This window comes from Mesoplodon densirostris, chromosome 6, assembly GCF_025265405.1.
Source record: "Mesoplodon densirostris isolate mMesDen1 chromosome 6, mMesDen1 primary haplotype, whole genome shotgun sequence".
Lineage (NCBI taxonomy): Eukaryota > Metazoa > Chordata > Mammalia > Artiodactyla > Ziphiidae > Mesoplodon > Mesoplodon densirostris.
In genome coordinates, this window is record NC_082666.1 from 119,778,208 (window position 1) to 119,801,324 (window position 23,117).

Below are 23,117 nucleotides of genomic sequence, written 5' to 3' on the forward strand. Positions count from 1 at the left end.
CTCAGGAGGCTGAGGTTTCCTTAGAGGCCACCATCCCATCTGGTCACCAGGCTGTCTCACCGTCAGTGTCTGCCTGGGCTCCCAGCCCCCTTTCAGGGTGGTTGGGGGGTGGAATCCCACGGGCCCAAAGAGTTTGGGGGCGGGGACCGGAGAGCATTTACACTGCCAGCACCTCAGGCTTGCCCTCCTGTCCCCCCTGTTTCGCTTCCCCGGATCCTGAAGCCCCCTCCCCCCGCGCCAGCCCCCAGCTTTAGGGTACCCGGGTGAGGAAGAGATGTGGGACGAGGAGGGGGTTCAGATCTAGCCCAGAACCCAAGGCGCTCTGCAGTTGTTGGAAAGGATCTTCCTGTGCCGGGAGTCACTTCCCCCTTTGATCGCGCCAGGTTTCTGAGTGGCTGAGTGACTTGCCCCAAGGCACACAGCTGGGAGCGCGGGTACGCCGGTGTCCAGGTCCGCTCTCTTCCCTCCGCCTGCACGTGCGGCTCCATTTCCTTCCGCGGTCGCGTCCGGTCGCCGCCGCCCCCCATCCCCGCCCGGGTTCATTTCGGCGGCAGGAAGACAGACCCCGCTTGGAAACCGAGGGCGGGGTGACCCCGCGCCACGAACCAGACGGCGTCTCCGGTCAGGGCTCCCCGCTCCACGTCCGGGGCCGGCCGTGAGGGGCCGCCCGGGGCCCGAAGGACCGCAGATCGGGGGCCGCGCCCCGCGGGCACTGGGGGCGGGGTGGGTGGCTGGGACCAGGCCCCGCCCCCGCGGCCCCTCTCGGAGCGCCCGCACACCTGCGCACCCCTCCCGCCGTCCCTCCCCCATCCCCGCAGGGAGTGTCCGGGGGCCTCGCCCAGCCAGGTCCGGACGCGCACCCGACAGCGGCGCGGGGACGCCGGCCGGGATCGCTCCGTCCGGCTGCAGCGGCCACGGCCGGGGCGCCGTGTCGGGGCCGGGATTGGGGCCATGCTGGGCCGGCGGCGCGTCTTCGCCGTGGAGCCGCTGGGCGGCCGGGGTGAGTCGCCCACCCCGGGGCCGGCCGGGACCTTTGGCCTGGAGCCGACTCCCGCGCCCGGGCCCCTGTCTGCGCTCCTCGCCCCACCCGGCACAGCCCGCCCGACTTCGCTGCACCCTCCTCTCTGCTTCCCTTAGGAAGGGCCGGGGGATCGCGCCTTGCCCGTTGGAGACCCTCTGGCTTCTGGCGTTAAACCGACCGCCACCTCCATCCCATTTCCTCCGGGTCCACTTCCCTCTAATTCCCTGTCTGGATCCTCCTCTGACCGGCCCCTGCCCCAGCTCGCAGTTGCGAAAATCTCTCTCCGCGGCGGCGGACCCCTTTCCAAAGGAGCCGCGCAGGGGTGGACTTCCTGGTCGACTTCCTTGCCCAGAGGGGCCTGGTTTGGCATCCCGTTCCAGCTCTCCCGCGTGGCGGGCAGGGAGACGAAGGCGGCCCTCCATCGTCTCCAGCCTCCGTTTCTGCATCCTTACAATCGGGGCACCCAGATCGCAGGAGAGCCTGGCACAGGCCAGGACAGCTGTAGGAGAGGACAGCGGATGGGCGATCACGCTGCTTCTCCTCCTGCCCGCCTGGTTCCCTTTCCTCCGTTTAAATTTTTCCTTTTCAACTCTCCAAAACCTTCTGTTTCTCACTTAAAAGAACAAAAGTCCACAATGGTTATAGCGATTGTTATTTTTACTACCCAACTCCCCCCAGGAATTCCAGGACGGACTTCCTTTTGCATCCTGATGCCAGTTTGGGCCCCGGCTTCCCTCTTTGCGCCCTTCCCCCTCTCCCTGAGGCTGGGGCACAGTCATACTTCCCCATGGGGAGCAGCTGAAGAGGCTACCGCTCCCCAGTTATGGCTCAGAGGTCTTAGGCCAAGCTCAGGGGCTGGAGCACGAGGGCTCCCTGGAAGAAAAAGTGCTCACCCCTCCAAGGCAGATATCACTAACAATTACTTTTGTAAAGGGAACCCCATTCTAACATCTCCCAGCCGGGGTTGGAGAGAGATCTGGGCGGGGCTGTGGCCGACCAGTCTCCTCCTGTCACCTCTGCCCCAGGACACTCCTCCTCAGGGAATGTCACCAGCTGCCAGGAATGTCGGGGGTGTTGGGGCAGCCTGCCCAGCCTGATGACTGACTCTCCTTGCAGATGGGGCTGGTGAGGACCTGGCACGTGGTTGTGTAGTGCCTGGAGTCACCAGCACCTACAGACGGATCCCGGATGCCGCTCCAGGGTGGTCGGCAGACTCCTGCAAGGGGCATGGCCGGCTGAGAGCACCTGGGAGGCAGGTGCCGCTTCTCAAACTGGCCTCCCAGGACTCAGGAGTGGAGATGGCAGTTGGGGACAGGTCCCTAGCCACCTCACCGGGCCTTTCTCAAGACTCTCTGAACTCTGAGCCCATGCGGAGCGCTGAGCCCCTGGCCCTGGGTGCCATGGAGCCTCCTGCCCGCCTAAGCCGGCTTCTAGCCAGCCGTAAGCTGGAGCAGGTGCTGGAGCGGTCCCGCCAGCTCCCGGCTTCCTCTGCCAGCTTGTCACACCACCGCTCCCCAAAGCCGCCAAGCAACCCTGAGTATGAAATGCCCCTTTTTGGAGCAGGAGGACAGGAGGCCACCGAGTCAGAGAGTGACCTAGAGGCAGGCCTGGAAGAAGCAGAGGTGGTGAGTGCCAACTCTCAAGCGTGGGATGGAGATGCCCCCGCCCCCCAACTTCTTCTCCCTGGAGCTCTCTCGGGGTGGGGCTTTCCTTACCCCTCATTGACGGGTTGTGTGAGAACGTCTTACCTCACCCCGCCCCCCAGCTGTGTGGAGGTGGGCAGGTCCAGGGCCTGCCTGGCACTTTGCCTGGCTGGGCACTGGGAGGCCAGCTGGGTGTGCGTCCCTCCTCTCACTCATCCTGCCCCCATCTGCGGGCCCCTTAGGGTGTGAGTCTGGTTGAGTTCAGAATTCTCCCCTGCCTCACTACGTCCCACAGGTGGGGGGCTTGGGGCCTGAAGCCTGGGCCTGCCTCCCAGGGCAGGGTCTTCGCTACCTGGAACACCTGTGCCTGGTGCTGGAGCAGATGGCGAGGCTGCAGCGCCTCTGCCTGCAGCTGCGGACGCAGAGGGCCCCCGGGGTGAGAGAGCCGTGGGCGGTCGGGCCAGCGGGCAGGCAGGTGAGTGGGGGATGAAGAGGATGGGGGGGGGGGCCCTGGAACCAGGACTCCCTTCAGAACAGCCTCAGCCCTCTAGCCAGGCCCTGAAAGCCTGTCTCTCTTGTGCACAGGATCCTAAAGAGGAGGAGCCGGCCCTGGCGCCTTCACCTCCACCCTCTCACGCCCCGGGCAGTGAGGTACACGGGCAGTGGGAGTGGCTCAGCCAGACAGAGGAGACAGGTGAGGCGCAGTTGTGTCTCCGCCTGTATCTTGCCTGCCCAGGTCCCTACAGGCAGACCCCCTGAGCCCTGGGCTTGACGAGTGCCCTCCTGTTCCTGGCCTTGGGTAACTGGATTCTCTTTCCAAAGGAGCAAGAACAGCTTCACCCCCAAAGGTAGGGGTGCCCAGCGCCAGCCCTTCCAGGCTGTCAGAGGCCCTGGCAGAGCCAGCTCACACCTTTCCATCCTCCCAGGGGCACAGGGTAGGTGAGGGATTACATGGGGGCAGGTGACAGGATGCGGTGGAGGTCGGGGGTGGTTGGGATGTGTGCTAGAAAACGAGAGGGTTCCTGTTTGGAACAGGTGATTTGCCCTGGCTGTGCTGACAGCTATCTCTGGGAGCTTGGTCAGGGGTACGTTTTGGGGAGGGGCCCTGGGTGACCCTCTCACCCTCTGCTCAGCGGGATCTCTCCCACTGGAACAAGGTCAAGGTCCTGCTCAACCGGATCCGGTGGAGGAGCCCTCGACCTGCTGAAGCCGCTGCCCCTCCTGATGGCTCTGCCCCCAGGTGAGTCCTGTGGCCCAGCCCAGGGCAGAGGGAGGAGCCTGATGAGCTAGGATGCCAGGATTGCGCTGTCAGTTGTTATCTTCGTCCCTGCAAAATTTGAGAGACGTAGTCTTGGAGAGGGTGCTGGAAGAAACAGAAAGTGGTTAAAGCACCCCGTTTATGGGTGAGGAGGCTGAGGACTGGGCTGGGGAGGGAAGTCATTTTCCCGAGGCCACACGGTGAGTCAGTGGCAGAGCCAGGACCAAAAGATGGGAAATCGTCACGTAAGCCCAGCAAGCCCTCACCCCTCAAAGCTGAAACTTAGGTCACCTCCCTGGGTTTCCCCAGGAAAGCCAGGTAGGGCACACAGGATGCCACAGTGGATGCCGGGGCTTGGGGGGTAGGGGTCTATACTGAATAATTCTCCAGGGGGGATTATCCCTGTCAATTAATATCCCCAGGCCTCCCACCATGCTTGGTCAACTCTGGGGCCATCGTTACCTTTGTTTCTTCCTCCTAGCCTAGCGCCTCCTTTCTTTCTCCACAGGATCGCATCAAGGGACCTCCCGGAAAGGCCTCCAGGCCGAACCCTCCAGAAGACCTTTATACCATCATTAGTGGTTAAGAAGCAACGAGCAAAAAACCTTACTGTATGCTGAGACTTCCTGGTGCAGGGATGTAACCCCAGCTGGGGGGAGTGCAGTGAAATCTTCTTCCTCGCCCTCTGCCCTGTTGCTGCTTCTGGGCACTGCCAGGAAAAGCTGTTGACGCTCAGTTTTCTCTCTGAGGCAAGGGCTGAGTCTTTCTCCTCTGAGCAGCCAAGGAACCCTGGGTCCCTGAGAGGCCCCAAGGTGCAGCAGCTCTCGGGCTCCTCCCTGGTTGCCAGAAATCCCTGGGCTTAGGCAATGTGAACTTACTGATTCATCTGGCGTCCATGGAGTGCGTTTGGCGTGGTGATCTGTTGGGGCCCAGCGTGTCGCTGGGGACTGTGGGACTGTCAGTGTTGTGAACTGGCTGAATCCCAACCGTCTCTCTGGAATCATGCACTCAAAGAGTCAGTCTTCAGGGTGAGGTAACTGCAGAACGATGGACTTGACCTTCACTCCTGAGCGGGCAGTTACTGATCTGGAGTCCTCCCTTCCTCCTCATACTTGCATGGGCAGCCCCAGGACAGAGAAGCATGCTCTCTTGGCTGCCTCTGCATTGAATCTTGCCTGAAGACTGCACCAGGGATGGGAGTCAAGGACAACATGAGGAACAGCAGAGTAATCTTCAAGGTCTATTCTCAGCTGCTTTACTCCTTACTAGCCTTTCCATGTCACAGCTGAAACCAGAGGTCCATACTAGCTTTTAGACCTTGACAAAAATCCCTTAACTATTCTGAGCCATAGCTTCCCACTTAATCTCCCAAATGGTATAATGATGCCTGTCCTACCTACCTCACAGGCTTGTTTTGAGGGTAAAGTGAGATTAAACTGTCTCAAAGTGCTTGGTGAATGTTAAATGAATAGGAAAGGGTGTTGGAGGGAGGCTAGACTGGAGGGTGATGGGTCAGAGGGTAAGGGGGGAACTGGGATTGCTAATGGGGACTAAAATGGCCAGTGATTAGCGGCAAGACTTTGAGCAAGTCATTTCATTGAAGTCTCTCAGGTTTCATAGCTGAGAATTAGGACACTAATTCCTGACCTCCTTATCCCCCAAGGGCTGATGTGAGGACTAAAGGAAATGACTGTGAGAACGAACTCTTTGTAAATGTATACCTAAATATTGTGGAGGTTTATCTTACTACATAGCCTATTAGGTTCCTAGCTCTTTGTTAATTGAGAAAGGGGGAAAGTTTAGTCTCCTGCAGGTACCCAGGAGGTGTGTGTGGAGGGGTGTGCCGTCAACAGAAGGGTAGGGCTAGGGATGGTTGAATCAGACACAGGGATGTCTTCTGGAAATGGCCACTGATCATGCATTCTCCTCCTTCAGTCGGGAGGAGGTCAGCTGGTTCTCCTCCTCCTCCTCCAGTCAGCTGGTTCTCTTGCTGCTGCGGTCTTGGGATCTGCCAGAATGAGGCACAGGTGCTCCCTTATGTTTGGGGCTCCAGCTCCAGCAGTCTTGGGGCCAGGAACCAATTCTCCGAAGCCTGCTTTTCTAATGGGACACGTAAGAGAGGACACCACTGAGGCGCGGCTTCCTAACGCGCATCCGATCGGGGAAAGCGCACTTCCGCTCCCCAGTTGGAGCGGGATGGCAGGCCGGGGTGGGGGAAGGGACAGGTCAGTGGAGAGGAGGGAGGGACCATATCCGGGAGAGAGGCAGCTTCCGACCAGTGGTCGCGCTTCCGTAGAGGCGCTTCCGGTGGCGGCAGCAGCAGCGGCTCTGGTGGTTCCGGGTGTCTTTGTCCCCCCGGTGTCGCGGCCCTGGCCCGCAGGTGGGTTGGGGGGCCTTCCGCCGCCCTTCTGCCTCTTCGCCCCTCCCCTGGCCGAGGGGCTGCGAGGGCCGGGCCTCGAAGATGAGCCGGGCGCGGAACGGGCCGAGCCCCCCTTCGGCCTGCAAGTTCCGTCTCCCTGGCAACGGTCTCGGCCCTGGGGGCGGGCGGGAGGAGGAAAAGCTGCGCGCCTTCGTCCTCCCACGGTGGCCTGGCCGCGGCCCGCCCCGGGAGACTCGGCGCCGGCGGCTGCTGAGGTGGGAGCCGAGGGCCGGGGAGTGCGGGAGCAAGAGGGCGGGCGCGCAGCCGGATTCACGTTCGGCCGTGCCACGGAGCTGTCTTCCCACCCGCCCGTCCGGGGAACAACGGGCCGGGCTTCCGGGGAGAGGGCCCACACCATCTCCTCTCCGGCAGCAGCCTCCTCCATTTTTCCGGGCCTTGCGTGGAGCTCTTTGGCGGATGCATTGAATGAATGAATGTCATCGGGGTTCTTTCCAACCCTCCACTCTCCCCAGCCATCTGAGGGTGGCGTGGCATAGTGAGAGGAGATCTAAGTTGTCGGGAGATCTGGGTGTGAGTCCTAGTTTTGTACCTACCTGGTTATGTGGCCTCGGGCAAGTCTCAGTCCCTCCGAGCTTCAGTTTTCTTTTCGTTGAAAGAGTATAACAGTATCACCCACCGCTAGATTATTGTGAGGGCCGACTGGAACATTGTAATTTCTCCATTTCCTGCTCCTTTTCATATTCTCATCATCCGTCTCCTCCTTTCATTCTCAGTATCCATCTGTCCATTTTCCTTAAGATCCTTAGTTCCTTTTTTGGGGTAGATGGAAAATTTCCCTGTGAGCTGTTAATTCACTTCTTTTCTGATTGAAGGTTTTCCCCCAAGACTCTGAAAGAGGACAGCATTCCCAATGTCCCAGTTTAAGCGCCAGCGGATCAACCCACTACCAGGGGGACGCAACTTCTCAGGTGATCACCTTTATCTCTACCTGGCCTAGTACTGGGAAGTGTGTGTTTTGGAGTTAGTCTTTCACAATGTGGCTTTTGGGGTTTCCCTGGTGGAGTGCAATTTGCTGCTGACTTTTCTCAGGAAAAAAACATGACCACAGTAGTTGTCGGCGAGACCCTGTGTGGGACATGCTTGGATCCACTTTGCTCTTTGGGTTTACTGTTTCCTCTAGCTGAATCTAGTGCTTAAAACGGTAGGTGCCGTTTCTGGATCGCTTCTGTGTTCCAATAGGCGCAGCTTCAACATCTCTTCTGGGTCCTCCTCCTGGTTTGCTCACTCCTCCTGTGGCCACAGACCTGTCCCAAAATGCCAGGCACCTTCAGGTAGGTTGGGCATCCTATCTAGTGAGTTTCGGGACTTCCCCAGCATGCATGGTTGCCCGAGGCTTTCAATCTTACATCACAGTGTTCGTCCTTCCTGACGCTCCTGTCCTCGGCCAGTCCAGAGGCGACTAGACATCTGGGACTGGGGAGTCCTAGGTTCTGGCTCTAGGGAGATCTCTAGGGTGCTTCTTGGAGTTAAAGAACTGGAAATCCTAGAAGAAGCTTATGACCCAAGAATCAGCATGACTCCCCACCCCCAGTAGATTGATTATGTCCCCTGTACATATGCTTCCTTCCATGGGAATCTGTGCAGTACTCTGATTGAGCTGGGGGTGGGGCGGGGTGGATGAACATGAGATGCTAATGGCAGAGCATGGACACATGCTCCCTATTCCCTTTAAACTGCACTCTTCTCTTATAGGGTGGAGAGAAGCAGCGGGTCTTCACTGGCATTGTTACCAGTTTGCATGACTACTTTGGGGTGGTGGATGAAGAGGTCTTTTTTCAGCTAAGGTAGGCTTGAGGCTGATCCCCTCTGGAAATGCTTATTGGATTCAGTTCTGTCACCATGCTGGTGGGTCCCCTGTAATGCCATTGCTTTGCTGTTGTCATGCAAGGTGTGGGAAATCTTGATGGCAAGGGCCTCATAGGGACAGTCAGGGTGGCTTGGCCAGGGTTTCTCTCCTGACTGGGTCTCCTGGCTTGTGTGCTGGCAGTGTGGTGAAGGGCCGGCTGCCCCAGCTGGGTGAGAAGGTGCTGGTGAAGGCTGCATACAACCCAGGCCAGGCAGTGCCCTGGAATGCTGTCAAGGTGCAAACGCTCTCCAACCAGGTATTCATCTCTCCTTGGCATGTTTATTGGAAAGGGGTGGGAGGGAACCTTACTTTGATCAAGGGGTTGGGGCTGCATCTCTCCAAGGTAGTGCACAGGTCAGCTATGGGATGCCCTGAATTTCCTGGTTACTGTCCTGCAGCCCCTACTGAAGTCCCCAGCACCTCCCCTTCTACATGTGGCAGCCCTGGGCCAGAAGCAAGGGATTCTGGGAGCCCAGCCCCAGCTGATCTTCCAGCCTCACCGGATTCCCCCACTCTTTCCTCAGAAGCGTGAGTACCAGTGGCATGGATATTGGGGGTGTGGCTTTATGGGGTACTCGGGATGAATGGACTTGTAACTGTTAGGTTGCTGCTCTCAGAATAGATGTGGGTATTTCACGCACTGGAAGAAAGGTACAGGAAAGCTGGGCAAATATTTAGGGGTTTTGAGTCACCAGCCATTTCCTTTCTGCAGCTCTGAGTCTCTTCCAAACATCCCACACACTTCATCTGAGCCACCTGAACAGATTTCCTGCTCGGGGCCCTCATGGACGATTGGATCCAGGCCGAAGGTAAGAGGATGATCGAGCAAGAAAGGAAAGGTGTTTTATTTTATTTGCCTCTAAGAGAATGTCCCTTTTTTTTTTTTTTTTTTGCCACCTGTTGACAATAACATTCTCTTTCTACAGCTAGATCCTAGTCCCTTTACCCTGAAATAGGCTGATACATTGAGATGTATATACAAATATCAGAACGTCATCAGCTGGTTCAGCAAGTAGGGATTTGGTGTAATTCATTTTTCAAAGTATCACATTGAATTTTTTTAATATATAATTTCCCTTTTTATTTCTCATGCATAAGATTGAGACACCAAGAATCAAAACTATCAAGAAAATAGTAATTGTCCAAAAAAAGTAACTTTGTAGTGTATTTTTTAAATTGAAGCATAATTTACAATATTACACCAGTAGATTGGATATTTTTATACGTTACGAGGTGATCACCACAAGAGCTAGTTACCATCTGTCACCATACAAAGTTATTACTGTGTTATTGAGTATGTTCTCTGTGCTGTATCCCCATGACTTGCTGTATAACTGGAAGTTTGTACCTCTTAATACCTTTTCACCTATTTTGCCCATTCCCCCCGACCTCCTCCCCTCTAGTGACCACCAGTATGTTCTCTATACCTGTGAGTCTGTTTCTGTTTTTTTATGTTTGTGTGTTTGTTTTGTCTTTTAGTTTCCTCCAGTGCATAATTTAATTCTTAGTATAAAATGTGTTTCTTTAATTACCCTGTACAGTTAGTTCAGTGGTGTGATAGACTGTGTGTGTTGCACTCTGCCCAGAAATCCAGGTCTGTGCCGTGGACATGCAGACATGGCCTTGTGTGGAGCAGGCGTGGTGGATTTGGGCCTTTGGGGCGTCCCAGGCCATCCTGTATCATCTGTGAGCGTTGGGGGCCGCCAGGAGGAGCACGCTGCCCGTTCTCTCTGCCTCACATGTTCCTTATCCTGCCTCACTCTCTCCCTAAAAGCTTTTGTTTATATCCCTAGGGCTTATGCTCTAGACTAGTTTGCTTTTAAAGACTTTTTCTAGTTCTGTCCGTCTTCATTTTAATTTTTTATTATGAAAATTTCAAGTATAAGCATAGTAAGTAAAAGAGGATGATGAACCTTCATATCACCCAGCTTAAACAAGTATCCGTATCTGCCATTCTTTTTCATCGACTCCCTGCCTTGTACTTGATTTTTTTTTTTTTAAGGTAGAATTTATTTAGGTTGATGTGCACAAATCTTAGATGGACAGTTTTGACAAATGGAAAATCCTGTGTGACTCTCACCCCTATTAAGATATAGAACATTTCCATCACTCTAGAAAGTGTTCTCATGTTCTAGTTCTCTTCTGAAATAAGAACTGTTCTGAGAAGGAAACAGCCCCCTGTTCCCAGAGGCCAGTAGATTATTACATGGTAAGGGCTGAGAATGCAGTCCACTGAGAACGTGTAAAAGGAGCATGGAGTTCCTCAGAGAAACAGTTCAGGCAAAGTGATGTAGCTAGTCTCTGTGCTGAAGCTACTGTTTGTTCCCTCGGGATAGGTCACGTGAACACTAAGGAGGCGGGAAAGCTTTGATTGTGTGGGATTGTTTTCCACAGTGTCTCTGCTTGCAACACTCTTTCATTCTCAAGTTACTGGTATACGTTTTGCATACACCCATCTTCTTGGTCTTCAGAATTTCCAAGGACTTTCCACCTCTCATTCTGTGAGTTTATTAAATGCTTCATTCAAAATCACAGCAGGTGCCCTCAGGGATAATGTAGCCTGGGTGAAAATCAGTGGCTGCTATTGACTTTCTGCTTTAGGTTCACATCCAGCCTTTCTATATAGCCAGTTGCATTTGATTGTCCTGGACATGCCGAGCCCCGTGCAAGACCTATGTTCTGTTACTTTGGCCATAATGCTTCAGTGTCATGGCTTCTCGAGAAAGGAGACATGACCATTGGGAGGGAGATATTATCGTCAGTCAGTAGAGAGAATTTGCAGAGTCATTCTGCAAAGGGGGCAGTAGGAATGAGGTCACCCTGAGGGGGAACAACAATTTATAATGGAGTCACCCATGTTAGCGTCTGACTGGAAACCAGGTTTTACTTTGAACTTCAGGTTTTGGGAGGCAGGAAACAGCGTCTCCTTTGGATTGCTAATGCTGAACTACTGCGGTTTTTGACCAGGGCTATCCAGCTGGATATACCATCTCAGTATCCTGCTGAGGTTACGGAGCTGGCTTCCACTGGTCATGCCTTATAACCTGTTCCTGGCAATTCACAATAAGGGGAGAAAACTGCTCGTTGAGTTTAGAGGATTCAGTGGAACATCCACTTTAACTTGAGGTTGACAGCATTTACTGAAGAGTTCACTTCAGTCATGGGTGAGCTGAAAAGAGTTGTCAAAATGACTCTGGACAGTTCTTCTGTTAGAGACACAGAGGCACTGACATCCCACAAGGGCAAGATCAGAAGGCAGCTTTTGGAGGGAGATGCTATGAACAAGGAAATTACCCAGGCAGGAATATGAGAAAAGAAGAAAAACTTCGTGTTAAATATCATCAGGTTTGTTACTCAGGGGTGTAATGACTAGGGAAACAACCCAGGCAGGTCTAAAGGGAGAGAGTAGACACCTTCTGGTAAATACAATCAACTCAGCATTACCTCAGCACGAAGAATTGACAATTGATTTTATTTCCCTTGTGAGACATGGGGTTTTTTCCCCTTATCAGTATGGCATTTTATGATGGTCTAAAGGTTTTTTCTCTTCTATTATTTTTTTTATTGCCCCCATAACATAGTGATACTATAATAAGTGATTTATTACAAAAATGTATAAAGTAGTGCATGCTAGTATATAAAGTTAAAAATACTATAAAAATATATCATTCCCTCTTTCCCTTTAAAGGTAGCCATTTAAGAACGTTTAAAGTATAGTTGATTTACAATATTGTATTAGTTCCAGGTGTACAACATAGCAGTTGGACTCCATTTAAAGTTATAAAATGTTGGCTATATTCCCTGTGCTGTGCATTACGCCTTTGTATCTTATTTATTTTGTACATAGTGGTTTGTATCTCTTAATCTCTTACCCTTATCTTCCCCCCCATCCCCAAGGTAGCCATTCTTAAAGACCTTTAGAAAATAATTTTGAAAAGCAAATTTACTTTCTGCCACTTTTTCCCCCCGTGTTCTTTTCTAGTCTTTATCTATATATATGCATACTTTTTATAATTTAAATCTTTGAGTTCAGATTTTTTTATACGTTCTTATCGAACATCTGTTCCATATTGCACTGTAATCCTCATAATTGTTTTAATGGCTGTATGATTACTGTACTTATTTACTATGAAAATTCAGGATTGCTAGATACACATGTGGTTTTTTTTTTTAATATAAATTTATTTATTTATTTTATTTTTGGCTGTGCTGGGTCTTCGTTGCTGCGTGCGAGCTTTCTCTAGTTGCGGCAAGCGGGGGCTACTCCTCATTGCGGTGCGCGGACTTTTCATTGCGGTGGCCTCTCTTGTTGCAGAGCACGGGCTCTAGGCACAGGGGCTTCAGTAGTTGTGGCACGCGGGCTCTAGAGCGCAGGCTCAGTAGTTGTGGCAGACGGGCTTAGTTGCGCCGCGGCATGTGGGATCTTCCCGGACCAGGGCTCGAACACGTGTCCCCTGTATTGGCAGGAGGATTCTTAACCACGGCGCCACCAGGGAAGTCCCACACGTGGTTTTCTTACTTGGCTTGAATTTTTTGTACTATATATATAACCTCTTTTCTTCTTCTGAATTAACTTCCTTGGGATAAATTTTTAAGAGTGAAATTACTGGATCAAAGGGTTTCAGTATTTTTATGACTCTAATGTGTAGTGTTAAGGGTTTTTACCAGAACGGTCTTTTTTTTTTTTTTTTTTTTTTGCGGTACACGGGCCTCTCACTGCTGTGGCCTCTCCCGTTGCGGAGCACAGGCTCCGGACGCGCAGGCTCAGCGGCCATGGCTCACGGGCCCAGCCGCTCCGCGGCATGTGGGATCCTCCCAGACCAGGGCAGGAACCCGCGTCCCTTGAATCGGCAGGCGGACTCTCAACCACTGCGCCACCAGGGAAGCCCCAGAACTGTCTCTTTTAATGAAATTTGACAGAACCCGTAGCATGGTGCCATATGTATATATATCTCGGTAAAAAAAAATAATCAGTTAAATTCTTTTTCTCATTTCAAAAAATTTTACTAAATATAAGAAAATTATTCATCACCTTTATCTGTCAGAGGTATCCACCATTAATATTTTATTTCTTTTTAAAGCTTTTTTGGCACATTTGAGGCACTACTGTATATATAATGTTTCCATATAATTCTTTTTGTTTAACATGAATGGTTTTGTGTTATTAAAAGCATTTAAATATCCATCTTAATGTCTTTTATAACACTCTTATATGACTGTTAGCATGGCTTCTTTATCTTTAAAGTTGGGGATTCAGATTGTTTCCAGTTCTTTTTAGGCCAGTATGTACTGAATCTGTATGTAACAGTGTGGTCTCTTCCTTCTGGTAATGGATCAACCTCCAGCGATGACTATGACTCCAAGAAACGCAAACAGCGCGCTGGTGGAGAGCCTTGGGGTGCTAAGAAACCAAGGCATGACCTGCCTCCTTACCGAGTCCATCTCACTCCCTACACTGTGGACAGGTGAGTGGCGAGGCTGGGGTGGGGGCTGAGACTTGTAGCTGCTAACAGTTTCTTGTGTAAGCGAGATGTAGCCTGGGAGTAAGAGTGTGTGTGTGTGTGTGTGTGCGTGCGCACACGTGCGTGTGTGCGTGCGTGCGCGCTCATGACCTTTTTGTTTCATTTTTGTTTTTTATTGTGACAGATTTTTTACTTCAAAATCTCAAGTTCTGACCAGCATAGCACCGCTGACATGGGCACCCCTGATAGAACTTTATGATTTGATCACCAGAAATTGTTATGCCAGGCTATCATTAAGGCTTATCCATCAAAATCCAGGTGCCCAGTACCAGTTGTAAGTCAGGTAGAAACTGTGGGTCATAGGAACCCTGGGACTGGTTTCCCAGGGAAGCTCTAAATTATTGTTTAAGTGCTGCAGCATGTATGAGGTCACTGGCCCACAAGCTTACTTCTCACACGTAGAAACTGATGGACTGAGAGGTAGGTGAGCAATTCCAGATTCCATCTAGCAGGGGAGATGCGGGGCTTCAGCTGCTGTATTAGAGATAAGGCCCCGAAACCAAGTCCACCTACGTCCGAGCAGAGGTGAGGGCAACCTCCTGGCACCTCCTCCTCAAGGTGGCAGGGAAGGAGGGCTGCCACTGCTCTTCCCTTGTCACCGCTTCCTCTCCCCAGGCCCAGGCAGGGCCTCTTATTCTCCATGCTGACCCACCTGCCTCCCAAGGTTAATCTGATGAGATACTGGTCCCCACATCATCCCCACTGGAGGGGTGAATATAGAGCCTCCTCATGTGGTCAGAACATGACTGCTAACAATTAGCCACACACACACAGCTGCGGTTTTTTTCCTAAAACACAACTGGAAACCTATTGTACATACTGTTCAGCACTTTTGCTTTTTCACTTGTCTTGGAATTTATTCTACGATAAAGTTTATTAGACTGATCTCATTCTTTTTAGCAACTGCACAGCATTCTACTAAATGGATGGACCAGAATTTATTTAACCAGTTCTCCATTTTTAGTCTTTAATTATCCTAAACATTGTTGTAATCATAAACATCCTTCTCTATACATCTGCGTGGACAGGTGCAAGCATTTTATTGAGCTCAATTCCTAGAAAGGGAGTAGCTGGCTCACAGGTCTGTCAGCCTTGACAGATATTGCCAGGCCTCTCACAGAGGCGGTATCGGTTTACGTTCTCACACGAGGTGTGAGGTTCTTGCACCCCCAGCCTTTGCCAACACTGTGTTATCCAGCTTTGTGATCTTTGTCAGTCTGATAGGTGAAAAGTGATACCCTGATTTGAATTTAATTATGAGTGAGATTGAGCATGTTTTCATGAGCTTCTAAGTCTCATTTCTTTTTCTAAGTTATCTGTTGCTGTCAGTTTTTCCAGTTTTCTCTTAGACTTGTGAACTTTGTTAGTGACTTGTGGGTTCCTTTTATATAAGACAGTGACCCTTTTCCCTGTCACATATTGCAGATGTCTTTTATTTTTTCCTTCCCCAGACTGACTTTATTTTGCCACTAGAGGTTGTAACATTTTAGTGGTCAAGTCTGATCCATTTTTATCTTTTCAGAAGTGTCTTACTTAGAAAGCTCTTCTTTTCTCAGATTATAAAATAATCTGCTCCCTTTTTCTTTCAAGTCTTTTATGGTTCTAGTTTTAAAAATAATTTAGTCTTTGCTCAATCTGGAATTCCCTGCTTTCTTCCCATAGCTCCACCTGTGACTTCTTAGAACTCCAGCGCCGTTACCGCACCCTGCTGGTTCCCTCAGATTTTCTGGCTGTGCATCTGAGCTGGCTGTCGGCCTTCCCTCTGAGCCAGCCCTTTTCCCTCCATCATCCAAGCCGCATCCAGGCATCTTCTGAGAAGTTGCCAGCTCCAGACGCTGGTGCTGAGCCCACGCCCACAGACAGTGACCCTGCTTACAGTTCCAAGGTGAGTTGGCTGGGCTCCTGCCTCTTTGTCCTGTTGCTGGAGGCTGAGAAAGCTCTCGAGTGTCCCCTTTGTGCCGTCCCTACCAGGTACTGCTGCTCTCTTCCCCGGGGTTGGAGGAATTGTATCGTTGTTGCATGCTCTTCGTGGATGACATGGCTGAGCCAAGGGAGACGCCAGAACATCCTCTGAAGCAAATTAAAGTAAGAGCTGGAGCCCAGGAGGCAAGACTCACTCATTGATGATGTTCAGTTCCTGTCAGCTCAGCTCCTGCTCAGGAACTCATAGAAACGGGGTTTTGGGGCTGAGATACCAGTCGTTTTACCAGGAGGACAGCATGGCTGAGAGATGTTCTTTCTTATCAGAATTATGTGGGGTTCACATTCATGGGTAGAGATACCCCTCCCGCCCCCAGTGTGGCGGACCCTTTGTTCCCCACTGGTGGCAGGTTGCCTCCCTGTGGGAGACCCACGTGATTGGTTTTTCATTTCTTACCCCTGGTCTCTTTCTGCAGTTTTTGCTGGGCCAGAAAGAAGAGGAGGTAGTGTTGGTGGGGGGCGAGTGGTCTCCTTCTCTGGACGGCCTCGACCCCAAGGGCGACCCGCAGGTGCTCGTCCGCACTGCCATCCGCTGCGCGCAAGCCCAGACTGGCATCGACTTGAGTGCCTGCACCAAGTGGTGAGTGGCTGCCTGACCTGTTGTCTGTGGCTGCCCAGTGAGCTGGCGAGACCCTGCAGGGAGCCAGGCTTCTGCTGGGCCTTTCTGACCTGTTAGTTCCCGTCTGTTCCCTAGTCCCTGCTGACCACACACCCCCTCCAGCCCTCGCAGTGGTCGTGAGCATGGTGAGGGGTGTGTAAGTGTGTTGAAGGCCAGCTGACCCTCCAAGGCTCGTCAGATGTGGCCCCACAGCCACATTCCGTGCTCCTTCTTGTTGCCATGGCACCTCGGATAGTAATTGTCTGCTTACTTGTCTCTCCCCACTGACTAACCATTTCTTTTTTTTTTTTTTTTTTTTTAAAGATGATGTTGGGGGTAGGACTTTATTAATTTATTTCTTTATTTTGGCTGTGTTGAGTCTTCGTTTCCGTGTGAGGGCTCTCTCTAGTTGTGGCAAGCGGGGGCCACCTAACCATTTCTTGAGGACTTGGTCTATATCTTTTATTTCTGTACTGTCAGAGCTTGGCACACAGTATGTGTTCATTAAATGCTGATTGGAAACTGAAGCCCTCATGAATGTCATGGGTCAGTACTGCATTTTTCCTTTTGCTGTGAGCAGGTGGCGCTTTGCTGAGTTTCAGTACCTGCAGCTGGGACCCCCGAGGCGGCTCCAGACCGTGGTGGTGTACCTGCCGGACATCTGGACCATCATGCCTACTTTGGAAGAGTGGGAGGCCCTGTGCCAGCAGAAGGCTGCAGAGGCAGCTCCCCCGCCCCAGGAGGTGCCAGTGGTGAGGCCGAGCCTTACGAACACGTGGGGAAATTAGGGGCCCTAACCCCTGGACCCAGATGGTCATAGCTCTTGACTTTTCGTCACAGGAAACAGAGCCTACAGAACAGGCAGCTGATGCATCAGAGCAGGCAGCAGACACCTCTAAACAGAATGCAGAGAATCCAGAGGTCACTGCACAGCAGGAAATGGACACCGATCTCCCAGAGGCCCCTCCACCCCCTCTAGAACCTGCTGTCATGGCACGCCCCAGCTGTGTAAATCTGTCCATCCATAGTATTGTGGAGGACCGGAGGCCAAAAGAAAGGATCTCTTTTGAGGTAGGTGTAGGAGTCTGGGGGCTGTGGGGCAGGGCGTATAGGATGGCGGGGTTTGGAACACCCCATTTTTTGATGCTCGTGACCCCTTGTTGCCTCTTCCACCAGGTGATGGTGTTGGCTGAGCTGTTTCTGGAGATGCTGCAGAGGGATTTTGGCTATAGGATTTATAAGATGCTGCTGAGCCTTCCTGAAAAGGTCGTGGCCGCACCTGAACCTGAGAAGGAGGAGGCGGCCAAGGAGGAAGAAGCGGTCAAGGAGGAGGCCAAGGAGTCCAAGGATGAGGTACAGAGTGAGGGCACAGCTGCCGAGTCAGATGCCCCGCCGGTGAGTACCTCTGCCCCCGTGCACGGGCACTGGGGCTGCACATGGTAATGCTTTACAGAACTGGGGCGCTGTCTGGCACCAGCGCTGCTCGGAGTGCTTTAGGGGTCTCCTCTCATCACCCCTCGCTCACTGCGCGCATGCTCTGTGACCCTGGTGTGACTCAGGTGCGGGGCGCTTAACTCTCCCACGTGGCCACGCAGCCCGGAGGTGGTTGGTGTACCTGGGAGAAGGGAGGCGGGCCTGGAGCAGCCAAGGGAGGCGTGGTTGACACGGCAGCACGGAAGTCCCCATTAATAGGAATGCTTTGACGGTACAGGTGTTTTGATCACCTGACGGTTAACTAGAACACTGCATTTTCTTAAACATTTCTAAAGTACGTGGGTCTTCTTGCCTAAATACTGTCAAGTAAACAAATTTCTTACGGGACTGAGATTGACTCTTGAGGAAAGTCCCAGGTGTCTGGAGCTCGCCCCGGTCTGCTCTGTGACCCCCATGTAACGAAGTATGTTAAATGAGACGTTGCGTATGCGCCTTTGGCGCGGTGCCTGAGCACGGCTGACGCACAGATGTTAACCGTTGTTATTGTTGGTTAGTCACAGGGGCAGTTCCTCTCATCATCTCGGTCTGCTTCTCCTAGAAGGAAGACGGGCTTTTGCCCAAACCCCCATCTTCTGGGGGAGAGGAAGAAGAGAAACCCCGGGGCGAGGTGTCCGAGGACCTCTGCGAGATGGCCCTGGACCCCGAACTGCTGCTGCTGAGGGACGATGGGGAGGAGGAGTTCGGTATGTCTGGCGCCTGCCCCGGGTGGCGGCGTCCTGGCTGGCTCTGTGGCTCCCGTCCTGGCTGTGTGTGGAGCCAGTCCGGGCCTGTGTGCTCCCAGCTCCAAGTTCACCTTTCTGTAGCAGGAGCCAAGCTGGAGGATTCCGAGGTCCGGTCGGTTGCCTCGAATCAGTCAGAGATGGAGTTCTCATCCCTTCAGGACATGGTGAGACCTCTGTGCCTCTCTGGCTCTCAGTGACAGGGAAGCTTAGCAAGGCCTCTGACTCACTCCTGGGAAAGGGGCGCTTTTCCTGAATGACCTCTGGCATCTTCTGATTGACGAAAGACGAAAGGTGGTTCTTGGCTTACGGGATGGCATGCTCGTAGGATCCAGGAGAGCACTTTGGTATCTCCGTCAGGGCGGATCTGAGCGAGCTGTCTGACCTGGGAGCACCCAAGGTTCCTCTGTGTGTGACACCCCCTGGGGCGAAAATGCCCCTAAAGAGGCCTTTGGTTACAGGCCAAGGGACTTGCCTGGCCCAGGGTCAGGTCTCTAACTGGAAGGGTGTGAGTGAGTGTGTCAGCCAAGCTGCTTGATTTTTTTGTTTTTTTTTAAACTTTTCTTTTTATGTTGGAGTATAGCCAATTATCAATGTAGTGGTAGCTTCAGGTGCACAGCAAAGGGACTCAGCCATTCAGGTACATGTATCCATGCTCCCCCAAACGCCCCTCCCATCCAGGCTGCCACATAACATTGAGCAGGATTCCCTGTGCTATATACAGTAGGTCCTTGTTGGTCATCCATTTTAAATATCAAGCGGCTTGATTTTATAAGGGCTTCGTCCTGGGTGATTTAGCATCAAGGGACCTGTTTGTAAATCCTGTTCATCCTTGTTTCTCTTTTAGCCCAAGGAGCTGGACCCCTCTCCTGTGCTCCCTCTGGACTGTCTTCTTGCTTTTGTCTTCTTTGATGCCAACTGGTGTGGCTACTTGCATCGGCGAGACTTGGAGAGGATCCTGCTTACCCTTGGGCTCCGGCTCAGCGCAGAGCAGGTGCTTTCTCATGCCCCCCCCGAGGCCTCTCTGAGGTGCCTCGCCCGACATCCTCGTGTGCATGCGCGGCTCGGGATGCCGTGGTTCTAGGTTCTTGCACGCCATCGTGGGGGGACTTGCACCTTCTCATCCGTGGGCATCTGGGGTGTGTGCTTCCTACAGGCCAAACAGCTGGTCAGCAGGGTGGTGGCCCAGAACATCTGCCAGTATCGGAGCCTTCAGTACAGCCGCCCGGAGGGCCCGGACGGGGGGCTCCCCGAGGAGGTGCTCTTCGGTGCGTACCGTGCTCTGCGGCCTTCTGGGGACGGCGGAGCAGGCTGCCCTCTCCCGGGACCGTCCCTGAGTCTCTTCGCGGCCCGTCTAGGGAACCTGGATCTGCTACCTCCTCCTGGGAAGAGCGCCAAGCCGGGCGCGGCCCCTGTGGAGCACAAGGGCCTGGTGTCCCACAACGGCAGCCTCATCAACGTGGGGAACCTGCTGCAGCGTGCGGAGCAGCAGGACAGCGGGCGGCTCTACCTGGAGAACAAGATTCACACACTGGAGCTGAAGCTGGGTGAGTGGCTGGCCGCGCGGGGACCTGTCACGGCCCGGCGCAGACGCGAGGAGCCGAGCGGGAGGTCCGCCCCTCAGCCTCCAGGCCTCTGGCCCTACACTCCCCTCCTTAGCTTGGCAGTCTTTCCTGTCTTCCCCCGCCAGAGGAGAGCCATAACCGCTTCTCAGCCACTGAAGTGACGAATAAGACGCTGGCCGCAGAAATGCAGGAGCTGAGAACCCGGCTGGCTGAGGCTGAGGATACGGCCCGGACGGCGGAGCGACAGAAGCACCAGCTTCAGCGGCTGCTACAGGAGTTCCGAAGGCGCCTGACCCCCCTGCAGCTTGAGGTGCAGCGGATGGTTGAAAAGGTGAGCCTCCTGGGAGAGCCGGCCGCCGGGCGGGGAGGCTGGGTCAGGGCAGCCGGCACGGGGCCGGGCCCAGGTTCGCCTCGCCTCCGCCTCCTTCCTGGTTTCTTAGGGAATCGATCAGTCAGCAGCTGGCACGCTGGAGTCTCCCAGGAGGAAGTGCTCAGTAGTCCTCGGACCTCGGCCCTTCCTCTGAGTCCTGATTCTCGTGACATCCGTTTCAAACAGGCAGACAGCTGGGTGGAGAAGGAGGAGCCGGCGCCTAGCAACTGAGAGGCCTGGTGCGGGAGCTGCCATCCTGTGAGGTCGGCGATGGAGCCTGCTGAAGTTAGAGCCCTTTTGGTTCTAGAAGGAAGCTGGAGCAGGACCTGGGAGCCATAGGCAGGGGTGACTGACCCCTGCGCTCGGCCTCCGTAGAGGAGCTCAGGCCGTCAGGGTGGGGTCTGTCTGTGCCGTGTGGGACGGGTGAGTGAGGAAGCCGGTTCCACTTGCAACTAAATCCAACATCTTCTGCACCCCTCGAATGTCATTTTGCCCTCTACCTTGGGATTCCTCCTGGGGCCCTTTCGTCTTGTGCTTTCTCCTGTCCTCTTCCAGTTTAGAATAAGACAGGGGAGGAAAAGGCTTTTTGAGTCTGTCATAAGGTCTGATGCCAATAAACTGAAGAAACAGACGCGGAAGCTGGCTGGGGGTAAGAGCCCCTTCCTCCGGATGGCACAAATCCTGCCAGGTTTCAGGAGCAGGTTCTGGGGGGAAGGGTCTCCCGCGGCCATTGCAGGAACAGTCAGTCAGTGCTAGCGAGCGTGTAGCGGTGGGCAGTGTTCGGCAGTGAACACCGTTCCAGCCACCCCAGACTTGCCAGAAGAAACCAGCACCTCTTTTCCCTGGCTCCCCGTGTTCAGAATGTGGTATTGGCTCTGGCCCAGCCTTTTCCCTGTTCCCCATAAGTCTCGCCTCTTTCCATAATCCGTGGTTTCAGTTTGACTTTGTATATAAAGTGTTCTGTTTTGGTTTTTTTTTTTTTGGCTTTTTGTTTTTTAAATAAACCAAAGTCAAAACAAAGTGTCCTGGTAACTCTCCCCTCGCTCCTCTTCTGGGTCTGCCTGTGCTCCGCCCTCCTCCCAACCCTCAGCGCAGTCTCTGCTCCACGCAGCTGTCACCTCCAGGTGGGGGGGGGGGCGGTGCAGCTCTGGGCTCTGCTGCCTGCTGCTCAGGAGAGGGGCTGCCGCGGGGTCTGGGAAGGACTCGGGGTGGCTCCTCCCCTCCTCTCTTTAGTTACGGCACAACAATATACGGACATTTTATTGAAAACTTTTTACTTGGAAAAATAAAATCCCCAATAATCAGGTGAGACATAAACCCACTGTTGTGGCCCTGAGGCCTGTGACTCGGTCTGTGACATTTTGTGGGGTAGGCTGTTGACACGCGTTGAGTCCCAGCTTCCTAGGGAAGCTGCAAGACTTGGGGCTCTGCCCTGCAGTTGACCCAAAGCCTAGAAGTGGGCAGAGCCGGCCGCTGTCTTGCCGAGAGGCTGGGGTGAGGCGCCCGTTGCGGCTGGGAGACCGTGGCTTTCAGGTTGCCCAGGGCAGTGTCGAGGCCTCTCCCAGAAAAGGCGAGTCTGAGGTGAAAAGGCAGCGAGGGTGGGTGACTCCCCAGGGTGGCCCTTTTGGAGGTAGACGTGATCCCAACCGTGCAAGCCAGGCTAAGACCTCAAGGGAGCAGACAAGGGCCCAGGCTCTGGCCCTAGGCCAGGATGCACTTTGGACGGTTCTTTAGGGACTAAGACAGTCTACACTGCTTACCTGTCTGTGGGTTCTTGCTACGAGTGGGGAGGCGAGAGCCTGCTCGGGGCTCCTGGTGCCAGGCTCATTCCCAAGGGCTGGGGTGGTGCAGCAGGAGTGCCGCTATCCCTGTCCTCCCAGGCAAGGGCCCTTTGCTGCCTGACGCCCGAGCCTGAGCTCGTGAAGCGTAGGCTAGAGAGGCCGACTTGTGTTCCAGAGTCTTCGAGGGCCGGGCTCAGTCATCGGCCACGATGGAGAGGGCTCTGAGCTCGCTCAGTCTGGCCTCGTTCTCTCGCTCCCGCTGCTCGTCAGGACGGCCGGGCTGGGCAAGCTGCTGGGTCAGGTCTCCGAAGATCTTGTGCATTTCCGAGTAGTACACGACCTGGGGTGGGAACGGGAGGAGGTGAGCGGTGGGGGCTCCAGGGTACCAGCCCCCCGGGCACGGCGGGTGGGTGGGCGGAGGGCCGGAGCCTGTGGGAAGCGGAGCGCAGGGCTGGACTCCACTCTCCCTCCACCACCGCCCCTCCCCTTGAGCTGCGTGGCAACCACAGACCCGGGTCCTTCAGGAACATTCACTGCCCGCTGCCTGGGTGGCAGAGGGAGCGACGGGTCCTTGGTGAGGCGTGGGGGTCGGGGGGGGCTCTGCCTTCGAGCTCTTCAGGCAGCTGAGGGGGAAGGGCTGGGGGGGGTGTGGGTCCTCGGAGGGTCCTGGGGGCGCCAGTGAGTCAGGCCCTGTGACCAGGGGCTAACTGCTTTACAGAAGCTAGGAGAAGCTCTCATCCGTGGGAGAGGGCACAGCAGCTCCCAAAGCCCTGGGCCAGCCTTAGAAGTAAAGGTGAGAGAGGGGACACGGTTCTAGCCTCCGTCCCTTCCCAGCTCATCCCACCGCCAATCACGGCCTTAGCTGCAGAGCCAGGAAAGC

At 53.9% G+C, this 23,117-nt stretch overlaps 3 protein-coding genes across 11 annotated transcripts in view; 2 read left to right on the forward strand and 1 right to left on the reverse strand.

Annotated features, from left to right (window-relative positions):
• The first annotated feature begins 461 nt into the window (after nucleotides 1–461).
• Nucleotides 462–5,357, forward strand: C6H8orf58 (chromosome 6 C8orf58 homolog). The gene is made up of 7 exons (XM_060101342.1): nucleotides 462–1,000; nucleotides 2,138–2,646; nucleotides 2,960–3,139; nucleotides 3,250–3,358; nucleotides 3,487–3,599; nucleotides 3,822–3,904; nucleotides 4,431–5,357. Exons 1-7 carry the CDS (start codon nucleotides 952–954, stop codon nucleotides 4,540–4,542), a joined length of 1,155 nt encoding a protein of 384 aa, XP_059957325.1. The 5' UTR covers nucleotides 462–951; the 3' UTR covers nucleotides 4,543–5,357.
• An 840-nt stretch (nucleotides 5,358–6,197) lies between these two features.
• CCAR2 (cell cycle and apoptosis regulator 2) lies at nucleotides 6,198–21,476 on the forward strand. Of its 8 annotated transcripts, none has more exons than XM_060102518.1 (21): nucleotides 6,198–6,302; nucleotides 7,175–7,270; nucleotides 7,542–7,633; nucleotides 8,055–8,146; nucleotides 8,350–8,464; nucleotides 8,607–8,736; nucleotides 8,921–9,017; nucleotides 13,554–13,673; nucleotides 15,393–15,615; nucleotides 15,702–15,815; nucleotides 16,127–16,290; nucleotides 16,889–17,060; nucleotides 17,149–17,379; nucleotides 17,485–17,703; nucleotides 18,341–18,485; nucleotides 18,606–18,688; nucleotides 19,369–19,515; nucleotides 19,678–19,789; nucleotides 19,880–20,068; nucleotides 20,212–20,417; nucleotides 20,643–21,476. In XM_060102518.1, the coding sequence occupies exons 2-21, from the start codon at nucleotides 7,213–7,215 to the stop codon at nucleotides 20,685–20,687; spliced, it is 2,754 nt and encodes a 917-aa protein (XP_059958501.1). In that variant the 5' UTR covers nucleotides 6,198–6,302; nucleotides 7,175–7,212; the 3' UTR covers nucleotides 20,688–21,476. The 8 variants fall into 8 exon arrangements, with proteins under 8 accessions (XP_059958501.1, XP_059958502.1, XP_059958495.1 ...); XM_060102519.1 differs by having other exon boundaries at nucleotides 18,609–18,688; XM_060102512.1 differs by having other exon boundaries at nucleotides 19,678–20,068.
• The window catches only part of BIN3 (bridging integrator 3), a 52,882-nt gene continuing 43,010 nt past the window's right edge, over nucleotides 13,246–23,117 (reverse strand). For both annotated transcript variants that reach the window (XM_060102520.1, XM_060102521.1), the window contains one exon: nucleotides 13,246–22,577. In XM_060102520.1, coding sequence (XP_059958503.1) covers nucleotides 22,431–22,577 — 147 coding nt within the window. In that variant the 3' untranslated portion in view covers nucleotides 13,246–22,430. The remainder of the gene's footprint in view (nucleotides 22,578–23,117) is intronic.

Coding starts and splice junctions, on each gene's coding strand:
- C6H8orf58 (XM_060101342.1), top strand. CDS start 952: ATGCTGGGCCGGCGGCGCGTCTTCGCCGTGGAGCCGCTGGGCGGCCGG. Junction 1,001..2,137: donor GGAGCCGCTGGGCGGCCGGG/GTGAGTCGCCCA, acceptor CTCTCCTTGCAG/ATGGGGCTGGTGAGGACCTG. Junction 2,647..2,959: donor GCCTGGAAGAAGCAGAGGTG/GTGAGTGCCAAC, acceptor TACGTCCCACAG/GTGGGGGGCTTGGGGCCTGA.
- CCAR2 (XM_060102512.1), top strand. CDS start 7,213: ATGTCCCAGTTTAAGCGCCAGCGGATCAACCCACTACCAGGGGGACGC. Junction 8,737..8,920: donor CCCACTCTTTCCTCAGAAGC/GTGAGTACCAGT, acceptor TCCTTTCTGCAG/CTCTGAGTCTCTTCCAAACA. Junction 20,418..20,642: donor TGCAGCGGATGGTTGAAAAG/GTGAGCCTCCTG, acceptor CGTTTCAAACAG/GCAGACAGCTGGGTGGAGAA.